The sequence below is a fragment of the Orycteropus afer genome, unplaced genomic scaffold, assembly GCF_000298275.1.
Source record: "Orycteropus afer afer isolate SDZICR_OR568_19922 unplaced genomic scaffold, OryAfe1.0 scaffold00196, whole genome shotgun sequence".
NCBI lineage: Eukaryota > Metazoa > Chordata > Mammalia > Tubulidentata > Orycteropodidae > Orycteropus > Orycteropus afer.
This window is the reverse complement of record NW_006921783.1, coordinates 6,223,580-6,239,218: the sequence shown is the minus strand read 5'-3', so window position 1 is coordinate 6,239,218 and position 15,639 is coordinate 6,223,580. Positions and strand designations below refer to the sequence as shown.

The window sequence follows — 15,639 nt, the reverse complement described above, 5'->3', positions numbered from 1 at the left end:
CAGAAACTCAAGGAGGGGTTGCTATGAGTGGGATCTGACTCCATGTCAGTGAGCTTTGGTTTGGTTTGGAAAGCACTTTTCCCTGCTACTCACTTGGTCAGCTTCTGCTCATCACCTAGGGTTTGGGTGGGATGTCACAGCAGCACCCTCAGGGAAAATGTCTTGTGCTTTCTGAGCTTTCACAGCCCCATCTCATACTCTAGAGTTTAGGCCATTGTAGGAGGAAGAAGGGCCTGGCGATATGCCTTCATAAAGATTGCCGCCAAGAAAACCCTATGGAGCAATTCTACTTGGTAACACATGGGGTCACCATGAGTTGGAATCAACTCCACTTCAACAGATTTGGTTTTTGGTAGGCACAATGCTTCAGCCCACAGACAATGGTGTTGGGCTACTAGGGTTTGAATTCCAGCTTGGCCATTTCCTTTCTGGGCGACCTAGGGCAAGTGATTCTGTCTTCTCATCTGTAACATGGGGCTAATATTTCATCAGTCTGTGGTGAAAATTAAAAGAGATGACGTAAAGCGACTGACAATTAGAGTTAGCTGGTAGCGTAGTGCCTAAAGGCACTTGACTACTAACCAGAAGACTGGCGCTTCAAACCCACCAGCCACTCCTCGGAAGCAAGATGGGGCAATCTACCTCCGTAGTGATACTACTTCAGAAACTCAAGGAGGGGTCACTATGAGTGGAGGGCATATAACAACAACATTATTATAGCACTGAAAACTAAAGCTTGCGTGCCCTCACCCCCCACTTTCAGGATCAAGTGTTGTGTGTGTTTTTGTTTTAATGCATACTTTTGTTCCGGTATCATCTTGTAATACTCCTTTTTTTTTTTTTTAATTCCTTGAGACAGTAAGGTATCCAAACTAGTTAGTCACGACTCGGTCTCAGAGCTCACTGACTCCGAACGCCCCCAGGTGGCTCAGGCTCTCTGCAGCAAAAGCTGGGCAAGCGAGTGCATACCATTCAAAATTTTGGGGGTAGAAAGGCCTTTCCTAACTAACCAAAAACCATAGAGTAGATTCCGACTCACAGCGACCTTTTAGAACAGATTAGAACTATCTCATAGGTTTCCAAGGCTATAAATCTTTACAGAAGCAGTCTGGCCCTTAACGGTTGGTGGGTTCGAACCACCGACCTTTATGGTTAGTATTATTTTATAAGGCCTCAGCTTTAACCACTGCGCGACTTTTCCTAAGCACTAGTCTATTTTTCTAAGATCCCTCCTTTATCGCTTCTTAACTTCGAACTCTTATCAGAACCAAAAAAGTGAGAAATAGGATTGTAATTAGAACGGAGTAGGCTCCGCTTCCTCCCCCATCTTAAGAACCGCATTGGTATTTTCTCTTCTCAATTCCCTCTCAATAATGGTACCGTTCGCTGAGGGGAGAACAGAGAGGGATTTTGTAGTCCTAAGAGTTCAGAGGTCCATACTAGTATAGCTATCACCCCTCTTGCCCTGGCGCTGTGGTATCATCCACTGTCCTCTGATTGGCTGTCGAGGCCCCGCAGTCGGGATCAGCCCGCCGCGCCGACCTCAGTACAGCTCCGGCCGCCGCGCCGCCTGGCTCACGTATTCCTTGTTCTCGGCGGGCTTTAGGGGCTCTGCGCCGCGGCCGTTACTCATGTCTGGTAAGTGACTACTTCAATGAGCAGCGGCAGCTGCGGGAAGGGGCCTTGGAGGGGTTGGGTCGTCTTCCCGCCCACCAGAGGGCCCCGAGGGAAAGCCCCCGGCCCTGAGGGAGGCTTGGGATGGGGGGAGGCGGCCGCGGCCGTCGCCATGTTGGACTGGAGAGACGCGTGATCCCAACGCTTTCGGTCTGCGAATCTCTGCGGGAGCGCTTCGGGCCCTGTGTCTTGGTCCTGTCCTTGGAATCTGAGGAGACTTGCGGCTCCCGGGGGACGGTGTGTATGTGAGTGAGTCGGGGGGCGGAGGCCGTCTACGCCATCGTGGGGGCGGGGGGAGCTGTGATTAGAGCATCAGCTTGAGAGAATCGGTGCTTCTGGTTCTCCGCTCCGCCTGCGATCTTTCAGCGAGGCCTCGGGCCGTCGCCTCGTACCTTTGTTTCCCCATCCGTGAAGTGGAGCTGGGCCTTCCTGACTCACTCATTCATCAGGTGGGGGCCTTGACGCTCTGGGAGCCCTTTCAAAGGACGTTGCTTTGTACGAGTTCGTACTTAACGTTACTCCTCTTGGAATAGCCGCCTGGATTTGAGTTGTGGGTGTTTGCATATAATTCAGCTTCCTTTTCATACATCCCCTTACCACTACTCTGCTCCCCTTTAGTTGTTTACCTACTGCAAAAGCATGAAACTGAACCTTTTCTGTTATTGATAGGCTTCTGCAGGTGCATGTGGCAGTTCCTTTAAAACTTACGGACCAAAGGAAACACGCTTCTTCTGCCACGAGGTGGTTAAATTGGCAGGGGCCAGCAGTTGTGTAAGGGAAGAAGAGGCATTGCTCTCTCCAGGACAGCCAGTTTAGATCCTGCTAAAACAATACCAATTCAAGAACATGGTCTCTCCATTTAGCAGTCCTAGCTGACCACGCAGTGGTCTCTCTTGTGCTACATCACATCACAAGCTGAAAAACCTAAGTACTCTCTTAATAGAAACCATCATGAGAGTTAGATGTCAGTTTCCCAGAAGCTATATGATTGTCGTGAAAATGTCTGCTGGCAGAGTCTGTTGTATTTTTAATTTAAAGGGACAACCTGTTAATAATATAGTAGTAGTCTTGCATAAAGATGAAGATGTGTGACTAAAAAGAAGCAGCAGGCTGAGAGGAGTCCAAATTAGCAAGAATGATTGGAGAGGAGAATGATATACACTATACAGTCTTTAGATTAACATTGAAATAAGGAACCCCAGAATATTGATCTCTTTTGGGGCCTATTTATTTGGTCTGAGAGGCTATAGCTGTACTGACTTTACCTCTTGCTTCTTTATCTGTTTAATCCTTGCTCCTATAAGGAATTTTTTTCACTCCAAAGTAGACAGTGGTCCACCACTTTTTATTAGATGCATTGGTTGGAATGAAGTCTGGTAAAGTTCATAGGAGTACATTCTATGGAGGATACATAACCTATCCATGACTTAAAAAACCAAAACCATGCCTTCATGAAGAAATTTACCATGTTTCAATGGATACTATGGTCATTAAAAACTTCTGAAAGAAGGTGCTCTGGTGGCATAGTGGATAAGGTATTTAGCTGCTAACCAGAAGGTCAGCGATTCAAACACAGAAGCTGCTCCACAGAAGGAAGATGGGGTGATCTACTTCCATAAACATTTACTGCCTCAGAAACCCAGTGAGGGGTTCACTGAGTCGGAATTGACTCGATGGCAATGAGTTTGGTTTTTGGTTTGAGACACATTGATGTAGAACTACAGATTATGATATACCAATAACATGTACAAGAGGGCTAAAGTAAGACTGACAGTAGACTTGACACAGATAAGAAACCAGAATATAACCAATGATCGGAAATTTTGTACCTAGATATTATTGTCTAGCTGTGCGACACAAAAAGACTAAGAATGTCACTCAGTCCTTTTTTTTTTAGAGCACTAATAAAGGAAATTAAATCCAGAAGTGAGGAGTGGGCTACAAAATCATCAGAGGAAGGATGGAAAACACCACCAGGAAAAAACAAATATTGTCTGCATAGAACAATGAAGATAAAAAATGATTACATTTAGAGACTAAAAAAGAAAGTGGAACCAAATGAATAGATGAAGAACATGATTGGTATTGGATTACTAAAGTCTTTATATTCAGTGGAGGTTAAAGATAATTTTGAGCTGTCAGGAATGCCATGTTAAAGGTTGAACGTAATCATGATTATGAGTGGTGACTTATTAAATGAACGGAAATTGAATGTGTAACTTCCAAAGCAGTAGAAAGGAAAAAGGAGTAAAGAAGGTCCAACAGAAAATGGGAAAGGAATTACAAGGGGAGAAGAAAGCTCACAGTAGAAAATCTAATAGAAGATAGAAATAAAAATATAATAATGAATGTCCAAGTATTAAACCAGTTAAAAGGCAGAGGTGTTCACATTGGGAAAAAGTGATCTCTAGTGCCATTCAGAAGTGACAACTAAAACATAAGAACAAGAAATGATCAAAGTAAAGAGATGGAAAAAGATTAACTAGGCAAATACCAATCAAAAGGAGGATTATTTTTAAGTTGTATTACCAGTCAAAATTTGGGCATTTTTAGTGATAGAATCTTCATGTAATGCTAAAGGAAATTCACCAGGAATATATAAAAATCTGTACTTTCATGTACCTAACAGGAGCTCTGGTGGCATAGTGCCTAAGGCATTTGACTGCTAACCAGAAGGGCAGTTCAAACCCACCAGCCATTTTTTGGAAGGAAACTGGGCAGTCTACTTCTGTAGTGATAACTGGCTCAGAATGTCGGAACCGACTTGATGGCAGTGAGTTTTTTTTTTTAAATGTACCTAATAGCATAACCTATAAATGAAGGAAGTAAAAAGATGGTAATTAAACATTTGAAGAAATGCTCGTGATCATTAGCCATTAGAGAGGTGCAAATCAAAACAACAACGAGATACCATCTTGCCCCAGCACTAGCAGCAAAGTTCAACAAGACAAAATAAATGCTGGTGAGGATGTGGAGAGATTGGGACTCTACACTGCTGGTGGGACAGTAAAATGGTACAACCACTGTGGAAAGCAGTATGGAGATTCCTTAAAAAGTTGGAAATAGAAATACCATTTGATCCAGCCATTCCATTACTAGGTATATATTCTAAAGAAGTGAGAGCCATGACAAGAACAGACATATGCACACCCATTTTCATCACAGCACTATTTACAGTAGCCAAAAGTTGGAAACAACCTAGGTGTCCATCAACTGAGGAATGGATAGCCAAACTATGGCACATACACACAGTGGATTACTATGCAACCCTAAAGAATAATGTAGAATCTGGAAAACATTACATAACGTAGATGAACTTGGAGGGCATTATGCTGAGTGAAATAAGTCCATCACAGAAGGACAAATATTGTATTAGTTTGTTATTGTAAAAGTCAAGAAACGGTTTATATATGGAAGGAAATTTTCTTTGTTGGTTACCAAGGGTGGGAGGGGAGGGGAACACTGTTAGATAGGTAGAGATAAGTATTGATTTGGGTGAAGAGAAGGGCATTGTACCAAAAGTGAGTGATCATCATGGTGGCATTGAGGAAAAGGAAGAGATAGAGAGGTACATGGGAGGTGCAGACAACAAAGATGAATGCTTTTGCATGTACTGGACTGCATTGTCAGTGAAGGCAAACATGCATATACGGGTGGATAGATGGATCGATAGGCTGAACTATTAGGTGTGTCTGTGCAGCAGGGAGTGTACCCAAGACCATGTATAGGGTTGGCAGACAATGGGTTCTACAAGTGTATTTGTATGTTCTGTAAGAATTCCCAGGGGTGTAGTAGAGCTGACAAGGGACAAGGTTGTAGTTACTTCTTGGTCACAGCCAGCTACCCAGAGGGAGCAAGTAGTTGAACCTGTGGGCTCAGGACCATAGCTGCAGGGGACATCAAGCTCAATTGGCATAACATACTACACAAAACATTGTTCCACCTCCTACTTTGATGAGTGGCGCCTGGCATCTTAAAAGTTTGCAAGCGGCCATCTAGATGCAACAATGGGTCTCTCTTTGTCCAGAGCAAAGAAAACCAAAGATTCATGGAAACAATTAGTCCTCATGACTGATAAACCAGCCTGTACGACTGAGACCAGAAGAACTAGATGGTGCCTGGCAACCACTGGCAACCACTCAGAGGGAGATCTATGTGGGAGATCCTGGATAGAAAGGGAGAACAATGTGGAACAAAACTCAAAATCATTTTGGGGAAAAAAAAAAAAATGAAAAAAAAAGGGACCAGGTTTGCTGGTCTGATAGAGCCTGGTGGAACCACTGAGACTATGGTCCCTAGCTGCCTTTCAGGTCTGGAATTGAACCCACATCTGTGGCTCCCAGCCAAACAAAAGACAGGCATATGAGCTGAACATTTACATTAACTAGATGTACTTGGAGAGAACAATCATAGGAGAAAGAAGGGCTATTTATGCACAGGGAGACAGTTCAGGGGGCAGGAGTGACAGTTCAGGGGGCAGGAGTGCATGGAGGGATGGACACAGTAAAGAGGTAGCTGGGGAGGAAGTGAGAGGGAAGCTGTTGCATTGGGGTAAATTGTAGTCAATGTCATGAGATATGTGAGAACTGCTGTATGGAAAGTGAATTTGCTCTGTAAACTTTCACTCAAATCACAATTAAAAAAATAAAAAAAGATGGTAATTGTAAGAAATTGACAAATCCATGGTCAAAAGTAGGACATTGTAAACATACCTCTTTGTAATCAGGCCGACTATGTATTAGGAAGAATATGAATGACAAAACTAAAAAGCGTGTTCTTATAAATTTAACAGGTCATTCAACAGAAACTAGACAGTTCTTTCCAAGCACTTAGGGGATTTATAAAAGTACAGTGGAACTGTGAGAGTCAAAACTCAATGGGACTGCCTTGTTTTTCCAGGTTGCATGAGTTTTCTGCCTTTTCCAGGGTAGTCTTCACCTTTGCCACTCATTTTAGTAGAAAATACTTGAGTTTTCTTTCTTTTGACAGGTTTCTTCCTTAACTATGTTTCAGCTTTCACAGGTTTTGGTGTAAATGTTTACCATGGAGGAGATGGAGTAAAATAAAAGCAAATCCTAACAAATACCAAAGAATACTACAGAAAATACATGTTTTTTCTTTTGCCAGCAGTGGGATATAATTAGAAACCAAAAAAGGAAACCCTATACATACGGAAATTTAAAAGCACTTCTACATAATGGTCTAGTCACAAGGCTCAAGATTGGTACAGACTCTGCTTTCATAAATGAAAAATTGTTTGAAATACCTTAAATAACATGTACAGACTTGTTTTCGCTGATGTAAAACAAGTGTACTTTGAGAAAAATACGCCAAGGGCCAGGCTTACAAATGTGCTTATTTCTGTATCTCCCTCAAGTTTTAAAGTTGGTAAGCTGGAGTCAGATTTACAATTCAGCAGTACTGGGTTAAAGTGGTGCTTGTGTGCTGTCACTTGAATCTAACTCATAATGATTACCCTATCCATACCCATTGCAATGCCATCGAGTTGATTCTGACTATAGGGACCCTATAGGACAGAGTAGACCTGCCCCATAAGATTTCTAAGGTGGTAAATCTTTATGGAAGAGACTGCCTTATCTTTTTCCTGTGGAGTGGCTGGTGGTTCTAACCGTCGACCTTATGGTTAGCAGCCAGATGCCTCAACAACTGCCCCACCAGAGCTCCTTCACTGACCCTATAGGACAGGGTAAAACTGGGCCAGTGGATATTGTAGGATGTAAAGCTATGGGAGCAGATTGCTGGGTCTTATCTCGTGAACCTGCTGGGTGGGTTTAAACCTTGAACCATTGGGTTAGCACACCTCTTAACTATTAGGCCACCAGGGTTCCTTGGGTTAAGAACCGTAGTGTTTTATCAGATTTGAGATGGAGTCACATGAGCTGGGTGCTTCTTAGTTAATTTTACCAGAGCTACAGGGAAATATTCTGAGATCTTTCTTACAGACTCTGCCGTTGGGAAAACCTGTATTTATGCCTAAGGCTTATAGATATCCACTGTGTATCTTAAGTTTTGCTATGCCCCCCCCCATAAATGTTTTCAGTCTCTAGGTGAATCTGATTTCTTTCATTTGATGGATACAACTAATTGATGGTCTGATTAGATTAGCAGCTTTTTCATATTTAGCTGTTAGCTTCAATTCTGTAGTCTTTTTTACCATCATGGCTATGGTAGTGGTACATAGTTTTTTTTTTATTTTTCATTTCGGGTAGCCCATGCCATCCTCCACATTCATAAAAGTAGTAGTTTGTGTCACCAGTTTTTAATCTGAAAATTAAAGATAATTATTATTTTTTTGAATATTCAGTCTGATGGAGGTCTTCACAAGAGTGGTAAATTTGATGTCACCTACTTATACGACCAGTGGGAATATTCTCATTGTAGCTTTAGATGAATTGAATGAAAAAAAAGTCACTGATTTAATTTGATTTTTGGTGAATCTTCAGAACTGTTCGACAGTAGTGTTTGTTTCAAATTGAGTGAGGTTGAGTCTGTCTAATAGTCAACAGTTAGAGACTCGTTGAAAGAAATTACTCTTAATTACAAATAAATTTAGACTATTCAAGGACAGAGCATCTATAAAAATTGGTATGACTGACACTTTGAAGTATTGAAAACGATAGTTAGAATTCGTTTTTCTTTTATTTTTGGGCGTATTGGTAATCAGTTTATGCCTGCCTTGGTACTTTTTATTGCTAAAATGGAATCTAGGAGCAGGTATTACTGACTTTGTATGCCAGTTGTCTGAGTCGCTGAAAGCTTGGTAAACTTAAACAACAAACCAGCTGCTTTTATCAGGTCTTTGGAGATCATTTTATTGCATTCTAATATATCAAAGTGATTAGATATAGAGAAATACTTTAAAGGGGGAGGAGATAGGCAAGTAAATATAATCCTAGGATTTATCTTGCAGAGGTCATGTCTTTCCCTCTTTTAGTTCTGGGTAGTTTAAACATCTTTTATAGATAAAGATAATATAGCTTGAGCTTTGGAATTTTTGTTAAAAGGATAGATTTTCACTGATTGTTTCACAGTTGTTTACTTGGTTCTTATGACCATTAGCACGTTTGTAGAATCATTGTTTTTAAAGACTTAATTGCTGTAAAAAGCAAATACTATCCTGTAGACTTCTCTTTGCATAGCTTTTTAAATTTTTGGTATTTCTGCAGTTTTTGTGACCTTTTCTTATGTGTCATCTTGAAGAGCTAAAGTTAGCCTTTGAGGGAAGCATAATTTTAAATAAGATTAAAAATTCTTTTTTATGTGTTTTAGATTCTGGAAGTTACAGTCAGTCTGGGGGTGAGCAGCAAAGGTAAAGTATATATATCTTTTAATAATACCATGAAAGGATGGAGCTGAGGAAAAAGTGAATTTAGTCATGCTTGATACTTGGTACCTGGATGCCTTAACGAGGGGGAAGCTGTCCTATATAAATAGGTACTGAAAAGGTTTTTTTTTAGGCTGTTTGCGTTAATAAATATGGATGCTTCCTAGAGATTATAATAAATGTTGTAGGTAATGTGAAGGTTGTTTTTTTAGGAACTTTTTTAGAAGAAATACGAGTAAAGGAATTTAAGCAGTTGTAACAGATTCTTAAGAAAACATTTCATTTTTTGATAGTGTATATCATGCTGGGGAGCTCTGGTAGCATAGTGCCTAAGGCATTTCACTGCTGACCAGAAGGCTGGCAGTTCACATCCACCAGCACTCCTCGGAAGGAAGGTTGGGCAATTTCCATGGTGATACTGCCTCGGAAACCCAAGGAGGGGTCGCTATGAGTCAGGTCCGATTCGACAGCAGTGAGTTTTGTTTTGGTATACCATGCTGATGTGTTTCTTTCAGAGCAGATTTTCTTAAAGCACTATAAATAGAAACATTTAGCATCTTTTGAAAAATTCTTAACGGTGGTCATGTCTGATTTACGTGAATGTGTATATGTATCAGTCTTCTGTTACTTACCTGAAAGACAGGCTTCAGCTTAATAATGTGAATGTTTTGTAACTCAGAGATATTCAGAATATAGCATCTTGGGTATTCTGTCATACAATTTTTAAGCTTTCATTTTTTAAATTTTCATAAGCTAGGCTTAACCTCGTAGTAGACGTTTGTCAAATGTGTTCATTGAAATATATTTTTTAAAAGTTAAGGAATTTTGTTAGTAGCTTATAACTACAATAATAAAGAGGTTTTTTCTTTCTTTGCAAATATTTCATTTTTCTTTGGCTATTAGAAAGTTGTAGTATGTATCCAGAAAGTTTGTTTCTGAATTTCCATGCTATAAAATTAAAGAATTCAAATCTTAGGAAGGTGCATTTATTCATTCAGTCAGTCAATAAATACTTAATTGAACTCCTGTGTGCCAGGCTATGCTGTAACACTGGGGTACAAGATAATTTCATTCTATGATAAGTACAGTGAAGATGTACCTGTCTACAGTTAGTGAGGCATTAAACCAGACTTTTATGTCACACTGCTTTTTCTAGGAAGTTAAAGACAAATGTAACTAAGACAATCGATAGAAGTAATCTTTCAAAATTGGTAGTTAAATTGATTAAAGTGCTAACTTGAAAAGTCTTAATTTTTCTGTGTTAGATATTTTTATAGACATTGTCATGTTGTGAACAGAATTCTTTTGAGATTTTCTAGCCTAAGTTTTGTTTATTTTTGGGAGATTGCTAAAAAGAAAACTTTCAGTATTTGTTTGGCATTCAGGAGGTCTGGAAATGACTTCATTTGTACCTATAATAGTCACCTTTCATTTTAGACTCTTAAGACACAGGAAGATTGATAATTTTTCAGAATAAAAGGTTGTATTTGAGTTGAAAGGTAGAATTCTTCATTTATGGTTTACAGAGTTCTGGCACATTTCTTTCAAGTATTGCATGTTTCTTTTACAGTTATTCTTCCTATGGAGCTCCAAGCAACCCAGGCTATGGACAGACATCACAAGTAGGTTGAAATAAACTACGTTTTTTGTAAATAGTTATTTTTATCTTAAGTAGGTGATGAAATTTGAGTATTTACCTAAATTTCAGAGCTATTCTGGCTATGGGCAAACGACTGATTCCTCATATGGACCGAGCTATGGCAGCTACTCCAGTTATGGACAAAGCCAAGGTTGGACTGGTTTGTTAAATTTGCTATTTTAGAGATTTAAAAATCAGAACCCTCACTAAATGGTATACCCATCCAATCTTTAGGTTATTCACAGTCCTACGGTGGTTATGAGAATCAAAAGCCGAGCTCTTATGGCCAGCAATCTTATAGTAACCAGGGACAGCAAAACACGGAATCATCAGGAGGGTAAGGAAATAGTAAAAGTACTGAGATTGTGTTGGACAGTAGAAATACCACTTTGAGTATTAAACAGATTTCACCAACAAACACTTAGTTTTCAGAAAAAGATTTTTCCAGAAAAGATTTTGATAGCGTATGAACTTTACAGTTTTGTAGTAGACGGAATCTGGAAATTGACATAGCATCGTAATTCGATTCTTATAGTTTGTGTTTTGTAAAATTACTGTTTAACTATAATTGAATGCATGTGATTTAAATGTTAGAAAAATTTAGACTTATTCTTTATATGTGAGATTAAATAAAAACCTACCTGCAAAATGAGACATTTTCAATATCTACCTTTTTAATTGCAACTTTGTTTTTAAACTATTTGAATGTATTATTTTTTTATGAGCAAAAGAATTAACTAAAAAAAAAAAGCCAAACCTATCTACATATGTCAAAGCCCCTAAAAATATCTTTTATTTGATGATATAGCTGGGTGAATGTTTGTGAATAAGTTTACAGATTAAATTATTTTTTTTTCTTTTAAGATGTTAAGAGGCTGTACTTTTGTTAATTTTAGTAATAGCAACTTTTTTTTTTTTTTTTTTAATTGTACTTTACGTTTTATAAAGAGCTTTGGTGGCACAGTGCCTAAGACATTTGACTGCTAACCCACCAGCTGCTCCATAGAATGAAGATGAGGCAATCTGTTTCCGTAAAGATTTACCCTTTGGAAACCCAGTGGGGTTCGCTATGAGTGAAATTGACTCAATGGCAGTGGGTTTGGGTTCTTTTTTTTTTTTTTTTTTTTACATTTTTTGAAATGCTTTTCTAGTCTCTAACCTAATTGATCTTCAGACACCATTATGAGAGTGTGTCAGTAATTTATCCCCATTTTACAGAGGTAAAGAAAAGATTAATTTTCAATTCAAAGGGAATTTTTTGATAAGGGTGTGTTTTTGAAGCATGACATAGATGTAGGCCAAAGAGAAATGTTAGGTTGGGTTTGACAGCTGTTTTAAAGTGAAGTGCTAGGGTTCTGACCATTGTAATGTAGTTTTCGGTAGGGGCCTGCCTGGGGATTATGCTGATCTTTGTTAGATTGATTTGATGCAGACTAAGATGTAAATAAGATTAAATAATGTATACAAATGAGTAATGTGATAGACTGCTAATCAAAGGTCCACACAGAGGCATCTTGGAAGAAAGGCCTTGATGATCTACTTCTGAAAAATTAGCCTATGGAGCACATGGGGCACCATGAATTGGAATGAACTTGACAGCAACTTTTTTTTTTAAACTAAATTATAAGACTTTTTTTGTTCTCCTTTTTTAAAAGTAAACATTAGCACTCAAATACAGTTAAGTTGCCATTTACCATTCCCATCCCGAGAACGGGTAATTGATGTAGACATACATAACATACTTAGAATTTCTTTTGGAATTGTGAGAAATAAGAAGCAATCTTGTTGATAGACTTCCTTGTAAGTAAAAAATAAAATGGCATCACAAGGCAAGTTATTTCCTCTTACTCATTGGACTTACATATAAATAATTTATTATTATTTTCTAGAATTTATTGTTTAAAGATCTATCGAAAGATGTACTGTAGGTTCTAAGGTGGATAGCTAGCTCTGCCGTCAGTTCTAAAGAAGAAAGAAAAGTTCCAAAAATGTTTTAATAGCTGATGTTGTTAAAAATTAGCATACATACACCATTTCAATGTAACTTTTAAAAGGATTCAGCACTCATTGTGGCATATTTGTTAAAGAATCAGACATTCTTGTACTTTGGCATTTTTAACTTTTTTTATTTTGTTTGTTAAATTCAAGGAGAATGGTGACAATCGTAGTGATTTATTGCTTCACTACAATTTTAACAGGTGCATGTGATTTTTCTCGTAATATAGCACCTCATCAGTAATAGTGAAATTGTCATTTGATAGGCATTCCATTGGTAAAAAGGAGACTTTGTAGATAAAAGAACCAAATAGTTACCATGAGAAAATAGTATTTAATACGGCTGGTGTTTAGCTGGTCAGGCCTCTTATATCAGTTTCAATTGGCTCGCTATGGTAAGCATAATTCTCCTATAAAGTCTCTCAAGTTTTTGATTTCTGTTTAGCCAAGGTGGAAGAGCGCCTTCCTATGACCAATCAGACTATGGTCAACAAGATTCGTATGACCAGCAGTCAGGCTATGATCAGCATCAAGGCTCATATGACGAGCAGTCAAATTATGATCAGCAGCATGATTCCTATAATCAAAACCAGCAGTCCTATCATTCACAAAGGGAAAATTACAGCCACCATGCACAAGGTAAGATACACTGACTTCTGTTTTCTTTTTTTTTTCTTAGAATTATTTGTGTATTGAGTTTTAAATTTAAAAATGCACACAAGATTTCAACTGTTTGTAAAAATTTGAGGTGATCTTAAACATTTTTTCTTTCTCATGACCATCAAAAGTAATGTAATAGATTTCTATTGTGAATTTCATAGCGATTCCCAAATAATCACATGACTGTTTTATGGCTAACTACGTGAATCTGCTTTGTCTCAGTGAACTCTAATCATTTGACGTTGCTACTGCTACCAGTTGCTTTTGATAGTGGTGGTGTACTTGATTTGGGGAGATTGTGATCCCGTAATCTAACCTCAACTAAAAAGGGGAAATCATTGTTTGGTTTTTCCATTGGACCTTGTATATACCACTGATATTTTGTAATCTATCCATACGTCAAGGGGCAAGGATCTTGTTTTATTCATTTTTCTACCTTCGGTGCCTAGCATAGGGCTTGGTTGATAGTAAGTACTCGATAAATATTTGTTGAATAATTGTTTGGGTAAATAAGTGAATGAGTAGAAGCACATTCATGGAGTACCTCCTTTCAATTTGAAAATCCAGTTATTCCCTGTGCATTTTTGACTTACATTTAAGTATTTTGAGATGAAGCAAGTATTAACTTTTAAGATTAGAGTTGTATTTTTTATCTGATTTGCTGCAGTTCTTGTATACTTAATACAAGCTATTGCAGATCATCATTTTGCTGTCTGACTTAGCAGAATGGAATTTGACACAGTTTGATTGAATGCTTAACACATGTAATTCCAGGTGGTTTTATAATAACTTGCACTTGAGTTTGTGCACATGCGGCGTTTTCAGAGAACATAATATATGACTTGAACTTACTATGTGATGCTTTTGTCAGAAATGACAATGGTTATTTCCTGATGTATGTATCTGTTATTTTTGTTTTTGTAGATGACCGTCGTGATATGAGTAGGTATGGAGAAGATAATAGAGGATATGGCGGGTCACAGGGAGGAGGTAGAGGGCGTGGGGGATATGACAAGGATGGAAGAGGTCCTATGACAGGATCAAGGTAAGTACTTAGGTGTAAATGCCTCCATTTTTTTCTTTCTCTTTGTTAAGTTGTTACTTAGCTGGTTTGATTCCAGCATCTAATTTAGCTAAGAGGCTTAAAAAGGAAATGTGTTATGGAGGAGAGGGCAGAAATTCTAAATTTATTTTTTTCAGTCTTAAGGTGGCACATAAATTATATTAGACTAAGCTGTGTTAGCAATTAATTTATGTGGTGTATCTTAAACACCAGTAGAGAAAAGTTCCCTACTGTGGTGGTAGTTAAACCACTTGACTGTGTCTTTCCTGCCAAAGCTAGAATGTAAGCTCCTTTAAAAGGTGACTCTGGAAAATCCAAATGTTTTGTATGTTAAAAGTAACAGGTAAGTGAACTTTTGATTGGAAGTTAAAGAAGGGTGTTCCTTAGTCTTGAATCCTGTTGGGAAGGGAAAGTGTTTAGGAGGCGATAGCAGAGTATAAAGGTGGTGGTGGGAAATGAGAGGAAGATTTAATGTTAGTAAGCTATTTTGTCTCCCTTCTTAAGTAAATTATTGAAATAATTTAGTGAAGCATCACAAACCATTGTGTATTTTGTCTAGATAAAGCTGTTGGAGTAAAGAATGACTTTGATTGAGGTTTTTTTTTCCCCTTACTGTTAGTATTACAGGTTTGGTATTTATTTAGAGTATATGTTATGAAAAATGGTTGAAAACTTATTTTTAAAAATATCTGTAAACTTAGCACTTTGGCTATAAAAATAAAAATGAAAAAGTAGTTAACCTTTTTTGTCCTCATTTTAATGAGGTTTGCAGATTGCAAATTTGTGTGTAAAATACACAGGCTTAAAAGATACCTTGTGTTCCTTGGGAATTGAAATTGTCAATGGTCCATTAACTAATACTTAATATTATATTCATCCTGGTTCATTCTTTTACTCTTTAGGGACTGAGTATCTGTCCCTGAGCTGACCTGAGAAATAAAAAACCAGTTATATACAGCACTGTTTCTTCAAGTGAGCCAGGAATTTGATCTAATTTGTATTTGTTTAGTGTTCAGTGCTTTGATATGGTGGAACAACTAAAGGCTAAACATTTTTAATGTATTTTGTAAACACTTGGACATTAAAAGTCTTTTGATTGAGAGCTAACGTCAATTTACCAAGGTAATGCACATATATGCCTATTGATTATCAAAGAGAGCAGTCTTCCATCCCATGGATACAAATGAAGTGAGCAATGTAATGTGACATGGTGCTTACCCTGTTGCTTCCTTCTGCATCACACACAACCCCAAACTAGGTAAA

At 38.2% G+C, this 15,639-nt stretch overlaps 1 protein-coding gene across 1 annotated transcript in view; it reads left to right on the top strand.

Moving 5' to 3' along the window:
* The first annotated feature begins 1,758 nt into the window (after nt 1-1,758).
* The window catches only part of TAF15 (TATA-box binding protein associated factor 15), a 30,783-nt gene continuing 16,902 nt past the window's right edge, over nt 1,759-15,639 (top strand). Inside the window, exons 1-7 of the mRNA XM_042781924.1 lie at nt 1,759-1,911; nt 8,898-9,004; nt 10,590-10,641; nt 10,728-10,818; nt 10,893-10,995; nt 13,099-13,292; nt 14,238-14,358. Coding sequence (XP_042637858.1) covers nt 1,759-1,911; nt 8,898-9,004; nt 10,590-10,641; nt 10,728-10,818; nt 10,893-10,995; nt 13,099-13,292; nt 14,238-14,358 — 821 coding nt within the window. The remainder of the gene's footprint in view (nt 1,912-8,897; nt 9,005-10,589; nt 10,642-10,727; nt 10,819-10,892; nt 10,996-13,098; nt 13,293-14,237; nt 14,359-15,639) is intronic.